Consider the following 15,431-nt stretch of genomic DNA (forward strand, 5'->3'; position numbering starts at 1 on the left):
GTGTGTGTGTGTGTGTGTGTGTGTGTGTGTGTGTGTGTGTGTGTGTGGTGGGAAGGATAAGAGTAATCAACCACTGTCCACTTTTTATTTAAAATAGCAAAACCCAAGGGGATTAGGTGGGTGAAGTGACCCGAAGCAGAGATACGTCATCAGCCCCACAGATCTACTGGAAACATGATCTCTGATGTGTTTATTCACACTAATTTCATTCCATTGTCATTAATATTACGGCTCTTACACAGGGTATCACTTGTAAGTAAAGCCTAATATAAAGAACACTGCACTGAAGAAAAAGGCTTTATTTTAACAGATTATGTGTCTCAGTTAAATCATTTAATTACTGATTTGTTAGAAGTTTTCAATCAGTTAAAAATAGAATACTGATCTCTTTTAAAAAATACAAATAAGACAACACCAAATGAAATATATGTAAAATATAGAGTTCAATAAGTAAAAGCTATATTGAAAACTTTAAAAAGGGCAAAAAAGCACTAGTTTCAGTAACAAAAATGAGCCTTCTTAAATTCTTATACTTTAAGTATAAGAAATGAAACAGATTAGTATAGGTGACTAAGAAATAAAAGAAAAATTGAGATTATTTAAAAGGTGGCAAGCTTAAAATTTTAACTTGGAATGTGGCTGCACAATATATACAGACATTTACAATACAAATCAGCCTATTTCTGAATACATATTTTAAAAACTTTTCATTTTCTGGGCGCACTTTTCTGCCAATACCCAACTGCATTCTTCCCATTAATCCATTAGTCAACAAATATCTACAAATATTTGTACCAATTCAGTACAAATAATTCAAATGACACAGCTCAGCACACAAGGCATTTATATGTGTATCTATGCTCATGATGTTTAAAAATTCATTGGAAAGACAGGACCAAGACAAATCAAATGATTAGAGAAGAGTACGAATTTGATTCTACGGTGTTCTCAAAAACCCAGAAGGAAATGAAAGAAACAGAGAGCTGAGTGAAGATCAGAGCATCGGGAAACGCCTCATGGTGGAGGCAGGACTAGCTGTGCAGAATGTGGTGGAGGGGAAGTGCACAAGAGCAGAAATCGGGGTGACGTGTGGGGAAGCATGGAGTACGTGGCAGGACAGACACGCTGAACGAGAAACAGCAGGAGGGAAACAAGGAGGTGTGGAGTAAGGCCTCCTTAGGAACCGCCCAAGAGACCAGCAGAGTTTGCATTTGGTATGTATGTGTCTCAAAACTGCAACACTGGGTTTTCGAATCACATGAGCTCTTAAAAAATCGTCACTCACTGAAAACAAAACACACAAAAAACCCTTCTGTTATAAAACAATATTAAAGAAACTTAGAAAAAACCACTCTTACCCATAATACCATCAGCCCAATAAAACAATATTTTCTGAATTCCCACTAACCATGAGGTTTTTTAAAAATCTAAAAATAGGTGAGGGAGAAAGCAGAATCAGGGAGATTAGACAGAAAACCGTAAGAATACAAAGTATGAGGACATTACATCTTTGTTAACAAGAAAAACAACACACATGCAACCCCACAGGCCTCAGTACGGAAGATGGAGAAGTCTGAGACTCTGCAGGCTGGAAGAAGTGCAACACATACACATACACACACACACACACACACACACACACACACACACACACGGACGCAAGGTGAGACAGGATGTGGACGCGATGTGAGCTCCGCTTGGGAGGTGAAGTCTGTGGGGACGGTGGGGCTTTCTGTCTAGCAGTTGAAAATACAGAACTAGAGCAGTTGGGCATTTGTTCATATAACTAAACTTTATTATTCACTGAAGCAAAACTAGGAAAGTAAAACCGCTTTTAAAATTAATCTAATGCTTTCTAAAACCAAACACAGGGTTCTGGACTACTGAGTGTCTTCAATGATCTCTTTCTAACTCCCTTTGGACAAATAAACTTCTAACCTTCTACTTTCTTAACTGATTACGGCCCAGAAAAATATTGCCAGATACTTTCTGTGTGCATTTATTTATAAGGAAGCCTCTCTACACTGACACTCTTGTAGACCATTCACGTTCAGGCTTTCTGCAAACTAAAAAGTAGGGTCTATTTTGTGAAGGTCTGAACCTGCACTTAACAGATTTATTTACAACAGGAAACCCACCTACTTAGTCCTGTTAGTGTTTGAACTCAAGGAAATAGCAGGAACTGTTGCTAAATTTCAGCTGTTCTTAGATTATTTCAATATACTATCTTGCAATCTCAATTAGTCTGCATTGCAGTGTTTAAGTCGACAGGAAGAGTGTTTCTTACCAGGTTGTGGCTGCTTTCTGATTCTGGGATTCTGATTGCCTTTTACTAGATTTACCCTCTGCTTTTGTGGAGATTTCTTCACGGGTGGCTTAGCCCTTGGAACAGTTTTGACTGGAGATTTCTCTTGTTTCCTTGCCCTTTTAGTATTCGTTGCCACTGGAGCATCTTTAGAAATGGGAGCTTCTTGTTTTTTCCTATCCAATTTGGTTGTCTGTACAAACTGTGCAGCCCGCACGTCAGCACCTTATGTAGAAAACACACCGTTTTTTAAGGGGTAGGGGGCTCAAATATTTATCAGCAATAGCTTCTCCTTTGACTTCTTTTGTTTTTTGGGGGGAGGGGTAACTTTAACAATAGGGAAGAAAATATAAAATTTGGGGTATTTCATTAAAAGATTTTTTTTTAACAAAGCATGAGTTAAAAGGTTTCAGATAAATATAAAAACATGATCTTTCTAAGCATTGGATATAGCCTGTCAGGTGAAGAAGAATGTCAGAGTAATAACTTTGTAAAAACAAGGCATGACTTAACTAAAGAAAAAAAATTCTCCATAATCTTTCCTGACTGATGAGGCAGGTGAAGGCTGAAGATGGTAGTTCACAGCACTGGGGAATGGAGAATTCAATTTACCGAAAAGCAACACAGCTCCCATGAAGTCATTAGATAAAACTGTAATCGCACTGCAGAAAAGAGACTGTATATTCATAAAGAGCCATCTTCTGATTTCACTTGACTATTCCTAAATATACAAGTCTTAATACCACTGGAAAAATCATCTTTACAGAGCAGACAGAGGAAGGTCTGCTGAAGAAGCCTTCACTGATTTAGCTTTCTACAAGTCTCGTACAAAGTGCTCAGCTTTCATCTCTCTTACAAAGTGCTCAGCTTTGCTTCTCACATGGAAGGGAACAGCTAGGAGGCAAGTATGTAGGAAAAAACCTCATGACTACCCTGCTAATTTAATAGAAAGCGTTTCAACCTTTTAAGAGTTAAAAAAAAAAGTTAATAAATGTTCCCTTTGAAAACTTTTACTTTCAGCTGTTCCCACCAAAAAATTTAGTCCCAAAGATATCAATAAAAATATCACACATGAGTGTTGGCAAATATTATAAAATTACGTTATACAGAAAACACTACAGTTGACCCATGAACAATGTTTGAATGGATTCCTTTTTAATAAATCTAAGTACACTACTATAAATGTATTATCTTCCTTTTGATTTTCTTTTTAAAGATTTATTCTTTGGGAGAGTGCGCACGCATGTGCACGCTCGAGGGGGGGATAGGGGGCAGAGGGAAAGGGAGAGAGTCTTAAGCAGACTCCGCACTAAGTGCAGAGCCCAACGTGGGGTTCAATCCCACAACCCTGAGATCATGATCTGAGCTGAAATCAAGAGTCAGACACTTAACTGACTGCACCATCCAGGCGCCCCCCCCCTTATGATATTTTTTAAGATTTTATTTGAGAGAGAGAGAGCACAAGTGAGAGAGAGCGGGGGGGGGGGGGGGGGGCGGAGGAAGGAGAGAGAGAATCTCCAGCAGACTCCCCGCTGAGTGGGGCTTGATCTCATGACCCTGAGACAACGACCTGAGCTGAAATCAAGAGTTGGATGATTAACCGACTGAGCCACCCAGGGGCCTCCGCCCCTTATGATCTTCTTATAGCACTTTCTTTTCTCCAGCTTACATAATTGTAAGAATACAGTATATAATATGTAAAACATACAGAGTACGTGTCAATCAGTGATTTGTACTATCAGTAAGCTCCTGGTCAATAGGAGGTTATCAGGAGTTAAGTTTGCGGAGACAAAAGCTATAGAGATTTTTCCACTGTGTGGGGGGTCGGTTGGCGCCCCTGATGCCTGCATTGTTCAAGGATCAACTGTATTTCAATTGAGAAAAGGAAACACGATAGTAGTTTAATAAATTGTGATGACTACTAGTGAAATGTAGAAAACAGACCAATTTAATTTCATTCTTTTGGGAGTTTGAGAAAGGGTTTTTTTTTTTAAAAAAAAAAAGCTCTTGCATCTCTTTATGTGGTACACTTCCCTGGGTCTAATTATCTTCCTTCCTATTTATGACTTCTCATTCTACTCCAGCTATTTTCTAAAATTTTTAGCACAAAAAAGGCAAAATATAAATCAAGCAGGAAAAGTTCAGACTAAATTGAGAAGAGAAAGAGAATAAGACGAGAGGACCAAGAGCTAGGGGAGGCTCCTAGCAGCTGCATAGGCAGGCAGGAAGACTGCACACAACCCAGGTCCTGGGAGGGAAACAGAAACACAGAAGAAGGTGATCCTTCAGGGATCATCTGCATCACTCAATGCCATGTTAAAGTTGTAGGCACAATTCATTGGTGGACTGTAAAATAAATTTAATGAGTTGCAACCAGAATCCTTTCTTAAATGAAGCAGGACAGAAAATACTAGATTGTACTAGGCATAGTTAGGGTAAATGTTTTTTGAAATTTTTGTTTCAGTCATGTATATATTTGCCTGCACTGGACTATGTAACATAAAACATTTCTTAAAGTGGAAATTTGAGAAACAGTGACAACATGTATCCTGAATTATAGATTATTTAACAGCTTGAAGTAAACTGGTTCATATACAGAAGAAACCCAACATGCTTGGCCTGGAACGTATTTGTAAGTAGCTGTACAGTCTGGTTTACCGCTTTATACTGCCACACTTTCCATCCTTCCCACACGTGTGTGCATGCGCACATACTCACCCCGTCTCCAACTATAAAAAGCCAGAAATAACTATCTGTTAAGCCACAGGGTAAAGCCTTAATTATCTACAATCCTGAGGATCTGCATATCCCTGATGTTTTCCTCTTTAGGCACCAACATTTCTAAATTCAAAATATTATACATACAGTTAGCAAACCTTTTCTGGGACAGGCTGCCAGGACATATTTTCAGCTTTGAAGGTCACATGATCTCAGTCACAGCTGCTCACCTCTGCCAGCAAGGTGTGAAGCAGGCAGAGACAACTGGTAAACGCTTGAGGGACCCTTTGGCCACAGTTGGTTGACCCCTTCTGTAAGGGGTCATGGAGCATATGGTTCCCTACCTTTAAGCAAAGTACAATACACACAACTAAGGTGACGGTAAGCCAAAATCACGTGGTTTGCTGTGCTCTGTTTGCCACGGCACATTTGCCTATACACTAAATGGCTCCAGACTGATTCTCATTTAATTTCCAGGAGGCAACAAAGCCATTTGTAGAATCATTTCAATATACAGGTCTCTAGGCCACTGGACATTGTTTGAACAGGTCTACGGCAGGATCCAGGTGACTATTTTTAAAAACTCTGATACACACAAAGGATGGGAAATTTTGCCCCAGACTGCTTTAGGTTTGGAGAGTTCAGGCATTTAATTCCCTCTTTATACACGTTCAAACTACTGGTTATCACTTCCTGCTGCTACTGGTGAGCCTGGTTTTAGAAGACCCTCTTCTGCCACCCTTATTTGTCCAAGGATAGCTCAGAAACTGAGTCACCATTGCTTAGAATGGAGTGTAAATGAGTGAGTGACTGTTGGAAGCACTTTACAAATGAAATATGAGCCTTTGGTGAGTGGGCTTTTGAGGTATCTTACAGTTTTTCCTATTTCTTGATTTTCATCTGCCATCTAGATCGGTGCTTCTCAAATTTTAGCACGTAGACAAATCACCTGGAGAGAAACATTGGCATTTCTAGCAAACTTCTACCTGATACTCCCCAGCTCGGGGCACGACAATCAGTACCATAGCTACTACTAATGCTCATTTCATACTCCACAGAAATCGTACTTACCTCTTTTTCTTTTCTGAGGGAACGGTCCTTTAACTAATTTGAGAGTTGCTAGAGAATCCGAACCCTTGCTTGCTCCGGCAGGATTTCTTTTGGGGAAGGGGCGGCACAAGTTCACCCTTTTACTCTGCACGGCGGGTGGTACGCTTGCCTTTCTCTTAGGCTGAACTCTCAGATTTGATACTGCGCTTAACGGAACCAGAGCTCCCTGCCTGGCTTTAAACATTTCTTCAGGATTCTTCTCGGTTTCAGTTTCTTTTCTTACTTCTACCTCTGAGTCAAGAAATTCAGGATCTGGAGTCATAACTAAAGAAAATGCAGCGTCACAAATTCCATCTGAGATACAAGGGGACTGAGGACGCTCTGCCAATAAATCTAACGCAGTAGACACTTCCAAAACATACCCACTAGGATCTGAAAAATAAGACCTCAACTGAGTTAAAGACTGTGAAGGGCACTTTTCCACTGGAGGAACCAAGTCAAAGCCATTGGACAGTTGGCCAAAGAATGCAGTCTCTTGAATTCCATCTTGGGAAGCAGCGGTCAATGAAGAGCCTTTGTCTACCTTGTACAGTTCTTGGAAACTATGCTTTACTAATGTGTTTGGACACACTCCTTCTTCAGTAAATGACTTCTTTGCTTCTAGCAGGGCACAATTAAGGGCAGGTAAAATAGGTGTCACCTTCAATGAGATGTCATCTTCACCTTTCAATTCTTTCAGCCCTAAAACATATACATATACATTTAAACCTCAAGTTTTGTCTTTTTTTTTTTTAATTCTACAAAAACATGCAGGAAGAAAATCCTGTGGATTACAAAACCATGGGATGGTTGAATATGGTAGTGTTTCACATGGGAATCTAATTGGCAATTAACAGAAGACCTATGGGTACATTTAATGTATATATATATCTCTATTTACATGAAATTACTCATATACACACACACATGCAAACCAAAAACGAGTGATTCCAGTGCAGTCACTAGGTTAGAGTGAGGAAGGCAGCTCCACCTCATCTGACCAGGAGCCCAGCATGAGCTCAGGTACCATCGCAGATTTGCCTTCAAGTATTTTCAATGCTCATTTCCTGCTTTTAAAATCGGTCTTATTTTATCTGTACCTTATTTAACTTACTTCAAATTCTTTTAAAGAAATTACAATGCAAACTAACTGACCTGCAGAAAGTAAAACCTTTAAGTAACCCCTAAATCTCATGGTAACTATTGGTGTTAAAATGAAATAAACATTTTTTGGGGGTGCCTGGGTGGCTCAGTTGGTTAAGTGACTGTCTTCAGCTCAGGTCATGATCCTGGAGTCCCAGGATCGAGTCCCACATCGGGCTCCCTGCTCGGCAGGGAGTCTGCTTCTCCCTCTGACCCTCTCCCCTCTCATGCTCTCTCTCTCAAATAAACAAATAAAAATCTTTAAAAAAAAATTAAACATTTTTTAAAAAGTAAGTAACTAAACCGACTAGTCTTGTGTTCCACTCTCTCTCCTTGGCTCACTCTTTGACTGAAATGCTAATTTTTCAGCAAATCAATAACATAAAGAAAAATAGTAAGAGGGGGGAAAAAAGAGAAAAGGTCAGGTCACTGAGAAGTGGGTAATAAAGTCCTAGAAAATGTAAGGCATCAGTAACTCTTAGATTAAAAAACCCCACAGATGGGGCGCCTGGGTGGCTCAGTCAAGCATCTGCTTTCGGCTCAGGTCACGATCCCCGGGTCCTGGGATCAAGCCCCACATCGGACTCCCTGCTCAGCAGGGAGTCTGCTTCTCCCTCTTCCTCTGCCTGCCACTCTGCCTACCTGTGCTCTCTGTCAAATAAATACATAAAATCTTAAAAAAACCCAAAAAACCCACAGATGACAACAGCCTCTGGTGTCTACTGAACTGAACTGAGTCATGCCGCTCTTTTTAAAGAAAAAGTAACTGCAAAATTAAGAAACACCAAGTTAGTCCTAGCTGAATACACTTGCCCTTGAGCCGGTATTACGAAAAGGAAAAGAAGAGCAAACATGGATAAACAGGAAAATGTGACTAAACACCTGAGACATCTAAGTGAACATGTCAACAGGCAGCTGAATATGGGCATGTGAAGCTCAGAGGAAAGCGAAGGAGACAAAGAGGGATCACCCAGGGAGGTTAAAGGAGAGTGATTTCAGAGCAGAAAACAGTTACGAGGGTCAAGTGCTGCTGAGAGGTCAAGATGAAGACTGAAAAATATCCCCCAGACTCCATGAACTGGACGTCACTGTGCCCTTACCTGCTGGAAGGGATGGATGGAATAAATGTAACCCACACAGACCCGTCTGCCCATCTCCAAAATCTACACAGAATGAAAATCATAAGAAAAGTTAGGTTGTTGATCTTATAAAACAAAAGTAAACATACTGAAAAACAGTTTCTAAAAAAAGTGGTCCTTACTTGTTTCTGGTATTAAGGCTGATGATGTAAATAAGATGAAAACCCCCCGATCTTCTAAGCATTTGATGATTGCCTTAAACATAAAAAAAAAAAAAAAAAAAGTGAAAAAAGATTCAGTCCCTCTCTTTCTCCCTCTACCACACTCTGCAGTGAATTGTGAGCTCATGAAAAGTATAAATATAACACAATTCTTGAAATGTTAGTGTTTGTAAGAATCAGGAGAATTTTGTCCCCAGTATCAGAAACTGCAAGTTCCTTAGTCCTCAAATAATCGTGGCTCTGTGAGGCCTACATATAAGAACCAGAACATTAAGGTTAGTTTTAGGATAGTGTTCAACTATGTAACAAATCAATTAGAAAAGACATTTCAGTTTTTCATTAAGATGCTTGACATTTCATTCTGCTGCCTAAGTAGCCAATCTGTCACCATTCAGCCACTACAAATTCAAGGTGACTCAGACCTGGGATTAGCATCTTAAGCTCATGTTTACACAAAAAATATCACAGAATCCTGGAACTCAAGACTGGAAGATACGATCCAATAAAATAATCCTTTCTACAGCATCCTAAGAGAAGAAAATAATAGTTAATGACATAATTAGGTCCCGTGGCACAAGAGATGCAGATAAAAAAAAATTCTTCCTCTCGTTTCCCTCTATCACAGTCTTCAGGGGAATCTGGAGCTCAAGAAAAAAAAAATCCTGAAATTTTCATGTTTCTAGTAACTCTGGGAATTTTTCCCCAGATAGTGGGGAAGTTATCCAAAAGTTGCCATTGTAAATCATAAAGATAACAGCTTTTCCATTAGTCACCATTTCAAAAGCTTATATATCCATAACAAAGAGAAAATCCAATGTTCATATAGTAATTTTTCAGTTAAAAAAGAAACAAACAAAATACACCATTTTTTAGAATAAAGTGAGAAAACACTCTATTTCAAAGATTGATAGGTCATAAGCCTACAAATATGGGGAATCAATAAATTATTCAATAACAAAGTATGAAAAAGACTTCCAATGATTACATCCACAGGAACAATCATTCCACACGCTTCTGCGATAGCCCCTGGGCACGTGACAGTTTCTGCTTTTGTTTCCTCCAGTCTTACAAATTCTATGATGGCAGGGACTGTATTTGTACTTATGCTTCTGGGCGCACAGTAGGGACTGAAGAAATAATTATTGAATAAATATACCAGTAGTTATATATACCCATAGCTTTGGTATCTAGTAAACTGCAGGTATAATTCTGGCTTCATTTTCTACTACTATAAAAAGTGAAAGTGACAAGAGAGTTAGCCTCTACATCATTCTGCATTTTAGTTTTGTGATACAGATGAAATGTGCAAATAAAACAGAAATATATATCTTATTGGTCTCTCAGATTATGTACTGAAAGGGTTAAAGTTCCTATTTTAACCTTTGTGGGGAGAAATCATACAATATTTACATATCTATTAGACTTTTCCATTTACACACAGAAAAATACAGCCATACATGTCCTTAAGACCCTGTTAAAAAGAGACCTTGGTTGGTACTGTTCTTGAAGGTCAGTGTTCTGGGTACAAGGCCACATATACTTTATTCAAGGGACATCTATTGCTTGTCCTCTATACACCAGGCACAGGCACTAAGGTGTCAAAGATGCTTAAGATATGATAACTGCCCTCAAGGTACTCAATGTCTAGGTGGGGAGACGGATATGTAAAAATTATTCATACAATGATGAGGCAAGAAAAAAAAGCATGGGAGCTAGAGAGTATAATGCTAAGTGAAGTTCAGTCAGTCAGAGAAGGACAAATACCATATGATTTCACTCAACATGTGGAATTTAAGAAACAAAACAAATAAGCAAAGGGGAGAGAGAGAGAGAGAGAGACAAAACAAGAAATGGACTCTTAACGCTAGAGAACACACGGCTAGGTACCAGAGGGGAGATGGGTGGGGGGTGGGGGAAACAGGTGATGGGGATGAAGGAGTGCACCTGTTGTGATGAGCACCGGGTGATGTATGGAAGTGTTGACTCACAGTACTGTACACCTGAAACTAATATAATACTGTATGTTAACCAACTGAAATTAAAATAAAAACTTAAAAAACAAAAAAAAGGAAGAAAAAGCATGGACACCAAGGAGGAAGGACCTGATGTGATTTGTGCATCAGGTCTCTGCTACTTTTGATATCATTTGCACTTACAAACAGTCGCTTCATGAATGCATGTTCTGAAAACATTTTTGGACTCTCTTCCTTTTAATTTCCCAATAGAAAATGGACTGTGCTACTGTAAAACAACATAGCCTACACTCCCCCAGGAGATACTCAACGGCCATCTGCTCAGCATCCACTGCTGCCCAGCTGGTTCCTCTGTGCTGAGGAGCACTGCCACAGACTCAGCAGGACTGACCCTGGACCCAGTCCCGGCAGGTGGGCTCAGGATGGCCTGCGTGGGTCAAGGCACCCCATTCCCTGTTAGTTACTGGACAAGGGATGTGCAGATGACATACACTGGTCTAATGAAACTGAAGTGAAGGTGAGGAGGGGCTCTCTCTCTCCAGATGCACAAAGGAAGCATGTCGCCCCGAGTGGCAGCCTCAGGACAAAACTAGTGTACAGAGCAGAGTGAGGTGAAACACAAAGTCCTGAACAAAGAGTACTTGAACTGGCCTTATCACCTAGAATTGAAAAAAAGCCTGTTCAGTCCTGTTACTATCTAAGCCAGCTTGGGTTTCCAACACAAGTAACTCCAAGTATCTTAAACTGGCTGCCCCTAAGACCCATTATCTTCACAGCTTGGACACAGGTCCTGTTTTCACTTACTGATTTCTTGCTATCTACTATGGGGGTAGTCCAGCATGCCACTAATGCGCTCACATGTTTAGATCACTATCCCACACTCACACCATCTCCCTTGGGATGTTTAGGTCTCACTCATAAAAAGTCACCCTCTACTCATTCCTCACACTGAGGAACCCTGGTTGACAAAATGGACAGAAGTCTCTGGGTTGTTACATAATTCTCATTAGCGGCTTACTTTCTACAATATGGAAACAGTGGGAGCACCAGCATTTGATTTTTTTTCCTTACATACCTATAGATCAACACAGGTCACTTTTAAAGAAGTATCTCACAAGTGGTCCTTTGATTAACTCAGAAACACTAGGGATCTAATCAATTCTTTTGTCATAAAACAACAACAACAACAACAACAAAGATTTGGGGAAAACTGTCCTCTAATTCTTAAAATTAGGAGTACAAACTGACCAGCGAAATACAAATGTAAACTGAGACACAAAGGAGGATGAAAATATTAGACAATAAATATTAAGAATATGTCACATAAAAAAATAGATAAAAAACATAATAAAATTAAATTAAAAAAAAGAATATGTCACATATTAAGTAATGAAAATCCTTTCAGCAAACTAAAATAATTCACTCTAGGCACAGTCAACTAATTATGAGATATCGATTTCTTAATTCAAAGAAAAAATAATAATTATATTTTAAATAGGTGATTCTTACCAATTGCTTATTTTTCATATACTCTGTTAGTTTATCTATTTTTTCCCCTTGTTTGTTTGACAGTTCCACCTCATACATCTTGAAGCACATATCCTGGCAAGAGACTATGGAGAAAATCAGAAAAACAGAACATTTCTTATTTTAAAATGCTATTATGCTTTTTTATAACCAAGTTTTTCATTTTATATGTTAAAAAGATGAAAGAACTAGAAATACTCTTAAAAAAACATTTAACATTCAATGGTCTTTGTTATAAAACTCCTCAATAAGAAGTTACTGTGTCAAGTATTTGAAACAATGCTTTCACTAATATGGACTCTACTCTAGAATTTAACAAGACAAATACATACTATATAAATAACATAAACATCAATGTTCCATGAATTAATCTAAATGACCAGGAAATTTCCTTCTCGTGTTTTCTCCTTTTTTTCCTTCAGTTAGAAGTACATAAATAAATAAAAACCACCACCACAAAACCTCTGTTCTCTTTTAAAGGCATGGTTAGGAGTTTCTGACTATTTGTAAGCAACTCTCTGCTGAATTCTCTCAGTGTTCTATAGTAAAGTGAGTCTCTGCCACCTTAGATGAAATTACCTTTCAGTTTCTAGTTAGCCTCCAAGGAAATAAATCACAGCAACCCTACAGCTTTTACAAAAGGCCCTTCCGCGAATCACTCAGGGCAAAACCACAACAGAGTGTGTAAGAGCGTGCGCGTGACAGATGGAAAAAACTGAACAAAGCCCAGGGCATGCAGTGTATCATTACATCTGAACAGACCTTTTTGCTCCAGGTAATTCTGTTTTCTAAAGGCAGCTTCTGGTAGTCTTTTTTTCAAAGATGACACTTTCATTACATACTTAAAATCTAGTTCACGTGGCCTAAAAAAAAAAAACAATATCATGCAATTTAATAAACGTTTAAACTACAACTTCGTATTTTTTTATTTTCTAATATAAATGCAAACAAAAATATCATAACAAGAAAAGTCCTGAAATTGATAAAATCTGAATCAAATAATGTGCATATTTATAAATATTATAGATTTTCAAATATATGACCCCACAGGCTACAGTCTGCAAATATGTTCAACATTTTCTGAATGCATGTGTTTTTGAGACTAGCAAAATATCTAGATGAATGAAAGAATTATGCATACTGGAATGAGAATTTTCTAAAAATTATGCTATGTAAGAGTTGACAACTTTTGACAATAGTGGACTGCATACCATGCAGTGCCACTGAATGAACCACATCCAGACTTTTGTACCACTTCCCCCGACTTCTCCTTGAAAACTCATTTTCAAATACTTGTAGACTTATAAATGCTCCCCTTGCCCCTAAATACTTCTTTGTGTATCCTTAAGAAAGGACATTTCCTTATGCAACCACAGAACAATTAATGAAATCAAGAAATTAATAATGATATGGTTCCATTATTTAACCTACACACCTTATTCAAATTTTGCCAACTGTCTCACTAAGGGACTTTATAACAAAAGAAAACAAATCTTTTTCTGTTTTACGATCCAATCCAGGATGACACACTGCATTTAGTTATGTCTTTTTAGTCACCTTCAATCTAGACAGTCTCTTGGTCTTTAGCGACCTTGGTATTTTTGAAGAATACAGACCATGTATTTTGCAGAATGCCCCTCAATCTGGGTATATCTGATGTTTCCTGCTGATTAGATTGGCAGGAATACCACACAAGTGACACTGTGTCATTCTCTATGCATCCTATTAGGAAGCACATGATATTTATTCCACTGCTGGTGATGTTAACCATTTAGGTAATGGTTCTAGCCATTTCTCTCTACACTCATTAGTTGTACTCCACAGTGACAATGAACTTTCCCAACTCTCCCATTTATTTATTTACAGAATTCGTTTTTTTGTTTTGTTTTGTTTTGTTTTCAGAGAGACAGCGCACACGCGCAGGGGGTGGAGAGTAGGGGGGAAGGGGCAGAGGGAGAGGAAGAGAATCTTAAGCAGGCTCCATGCCAGCGCAGAGTCTGACTCAGGGCTTGACCTCATGGCCCTGAGATCATGACCTGAGCTGAAATCAAGAATCGGATGCTCAGCCGACTGAGCCTCCCAGGTACCCACCCCTATTTATAGAATTCTTACTTTATTTTCTGGGTTGTAATAACCCTCAATCCTCCCTCTTAAAACAGGTCAGGCAACAGAAAGAAAATGAATTCTGACAGCACACCTATCTTCAGCTTATATTTCAATAGAATAGGTCTGTCTTTCAACAGTTTTGGGTGCAAACGAAGCACAGACTAAATAAAAAGATTTCATGAGATGCCCTTCACAATGCCCCCAAAACAAATAATTCATTATAATGCAAATATGTGTAATAGCTACTCTACTTAACAGTGGTCTAGGAAAATCATGGGAAAATTACAAAATCAGCTCCTGCAACTCTTAATAAAGACTCAATAATAGTATTAAGTGCCTGTAATCTGCTGCATCTGCTACTGAGGCAAATCCAATTTATTTCTTGGGAAAGTCAAACATTTAGTATCAAGGCCATATTCTCATGAATGGATTAAGACACTAAAATTTCCAAAGCAACTTGTCAAAGATTATAAAACTATTTCAAAGCCAAGGTCAGAATTTAGACCTGAATTTTAAGTTTCCTGTGCTCTATACATCTACCCAAAGTACTCTAATAAAAAACCAAGTATGACTGCTTTGTTTCACACCAGTACCAACAAACAAGACCTCAAAATGAGAATTAAAAAAAAAAAAATCAAACAGTAAAGGACACAAACTCAATACTTACAGTTGCGTTGGAACAGCTGTACCATAAGAGGACCAAAGAGTTATATCACACAGCAGACAGCCTTGAATAATTAATCTGCCTTGCCATGAAGAGGTGAGCACTGTAAGAAATGAGTAAGAAAGAAACTGATTATTTATGAGCAAAACATTTACTTAAATAAAAGAACCAATTAAATAATTTCTTACCATTTTCACTGAGTTCAAATCTAGGGAAAAAGGAAAGGCATGTTTATAAGAGCAAACAGAACAGATCCAGTAAAACAAAGTATGTGCATAATTACTTACATGCTTTTATGAGCTGATGCTGCCATCCTTTTAGGCTCCCTATACTGAAAAGCTACAATAATATAAGGGCAGATCTGCCTGGGTCGCTCAATAACAGAGCTGCCTGAAAGTTCATAGAGGTAATACTGAAAGAAAAGAAATAAGGATTATCAGAGTAGCACCATGGAATGCTTTATCTCAACTCCACCCAGTCCTAACATTTAACACATTAGATTCAGAAATGTATCTTGGGAATGATTTATTCCCAGGTGACGATACCTGACTCAGTTCAAATGCGCGAAAATGACTCGTCTTGTGAGAAACCTTGTTAGTATTTGCA

General features: G+C 38.6%; 1 protein-coding gene across 1 annotated transcript in view; it reads right to left on the reverse strand.

The window, feature by feature from the left end:
* Positions 1-15,431, reverse strand: part of TASOR2 (transcription activation suppressor family member 2) — a 71,708-nt gene that overhangs the window by 22,777 nt on the left and 33,500 nt on the right. The window contains exons 8-16 of the mRNA XM_021696733.2: positions 15,113-15,237; positions 15,014-15,033; positions 14,829-14,928; positions 12,818-12,918; positions 12,038-12,141; positions 8,517-8,589; positions 8,356-8,418; positions 6,095-6,814; positions 2,288-2,530 (exon numbers count right to left, since the gene is read on the reverse strand). Of these exons, the coding sequence (XP_021552408.2) occupies positions 2,288-2,530; positions 6,095-6,814; positions 8,356-8,418; positions 8,517-8,589; positions 12,038-12,141; positions 12,818-12,918; positions 14,829-14,928; positions 15,014-15,033; positions 15,113-15,237 (1,549 nt within the window). The remainder of the gene's footprint in view (positions 1-2,287; positions 2,531-6,094; positions 6,815-8,355; positions 8,419-8,516; positions 8,590-12,037; positions 12,142-12,817; positions 12,919-14,828; positions 14,929-15,013; positions 15,034-15,112; positions 15,238-15,431) is intronic.

The sequence above is a fragment of the Neomonachus schauinslandi genome, chromosome 5, assembly GCF_002201575.2.
Source record: "Neomonachus schauinslandi chromosome 5, ASM220157v2, whole genome shotgun sequence".
Lineage (NCBI taxonomy): Eukaryota > Metazoa > Chordata > Mammalia > Carnivora > Phocidae > Neomonachus > Neomonachus schauinslandi.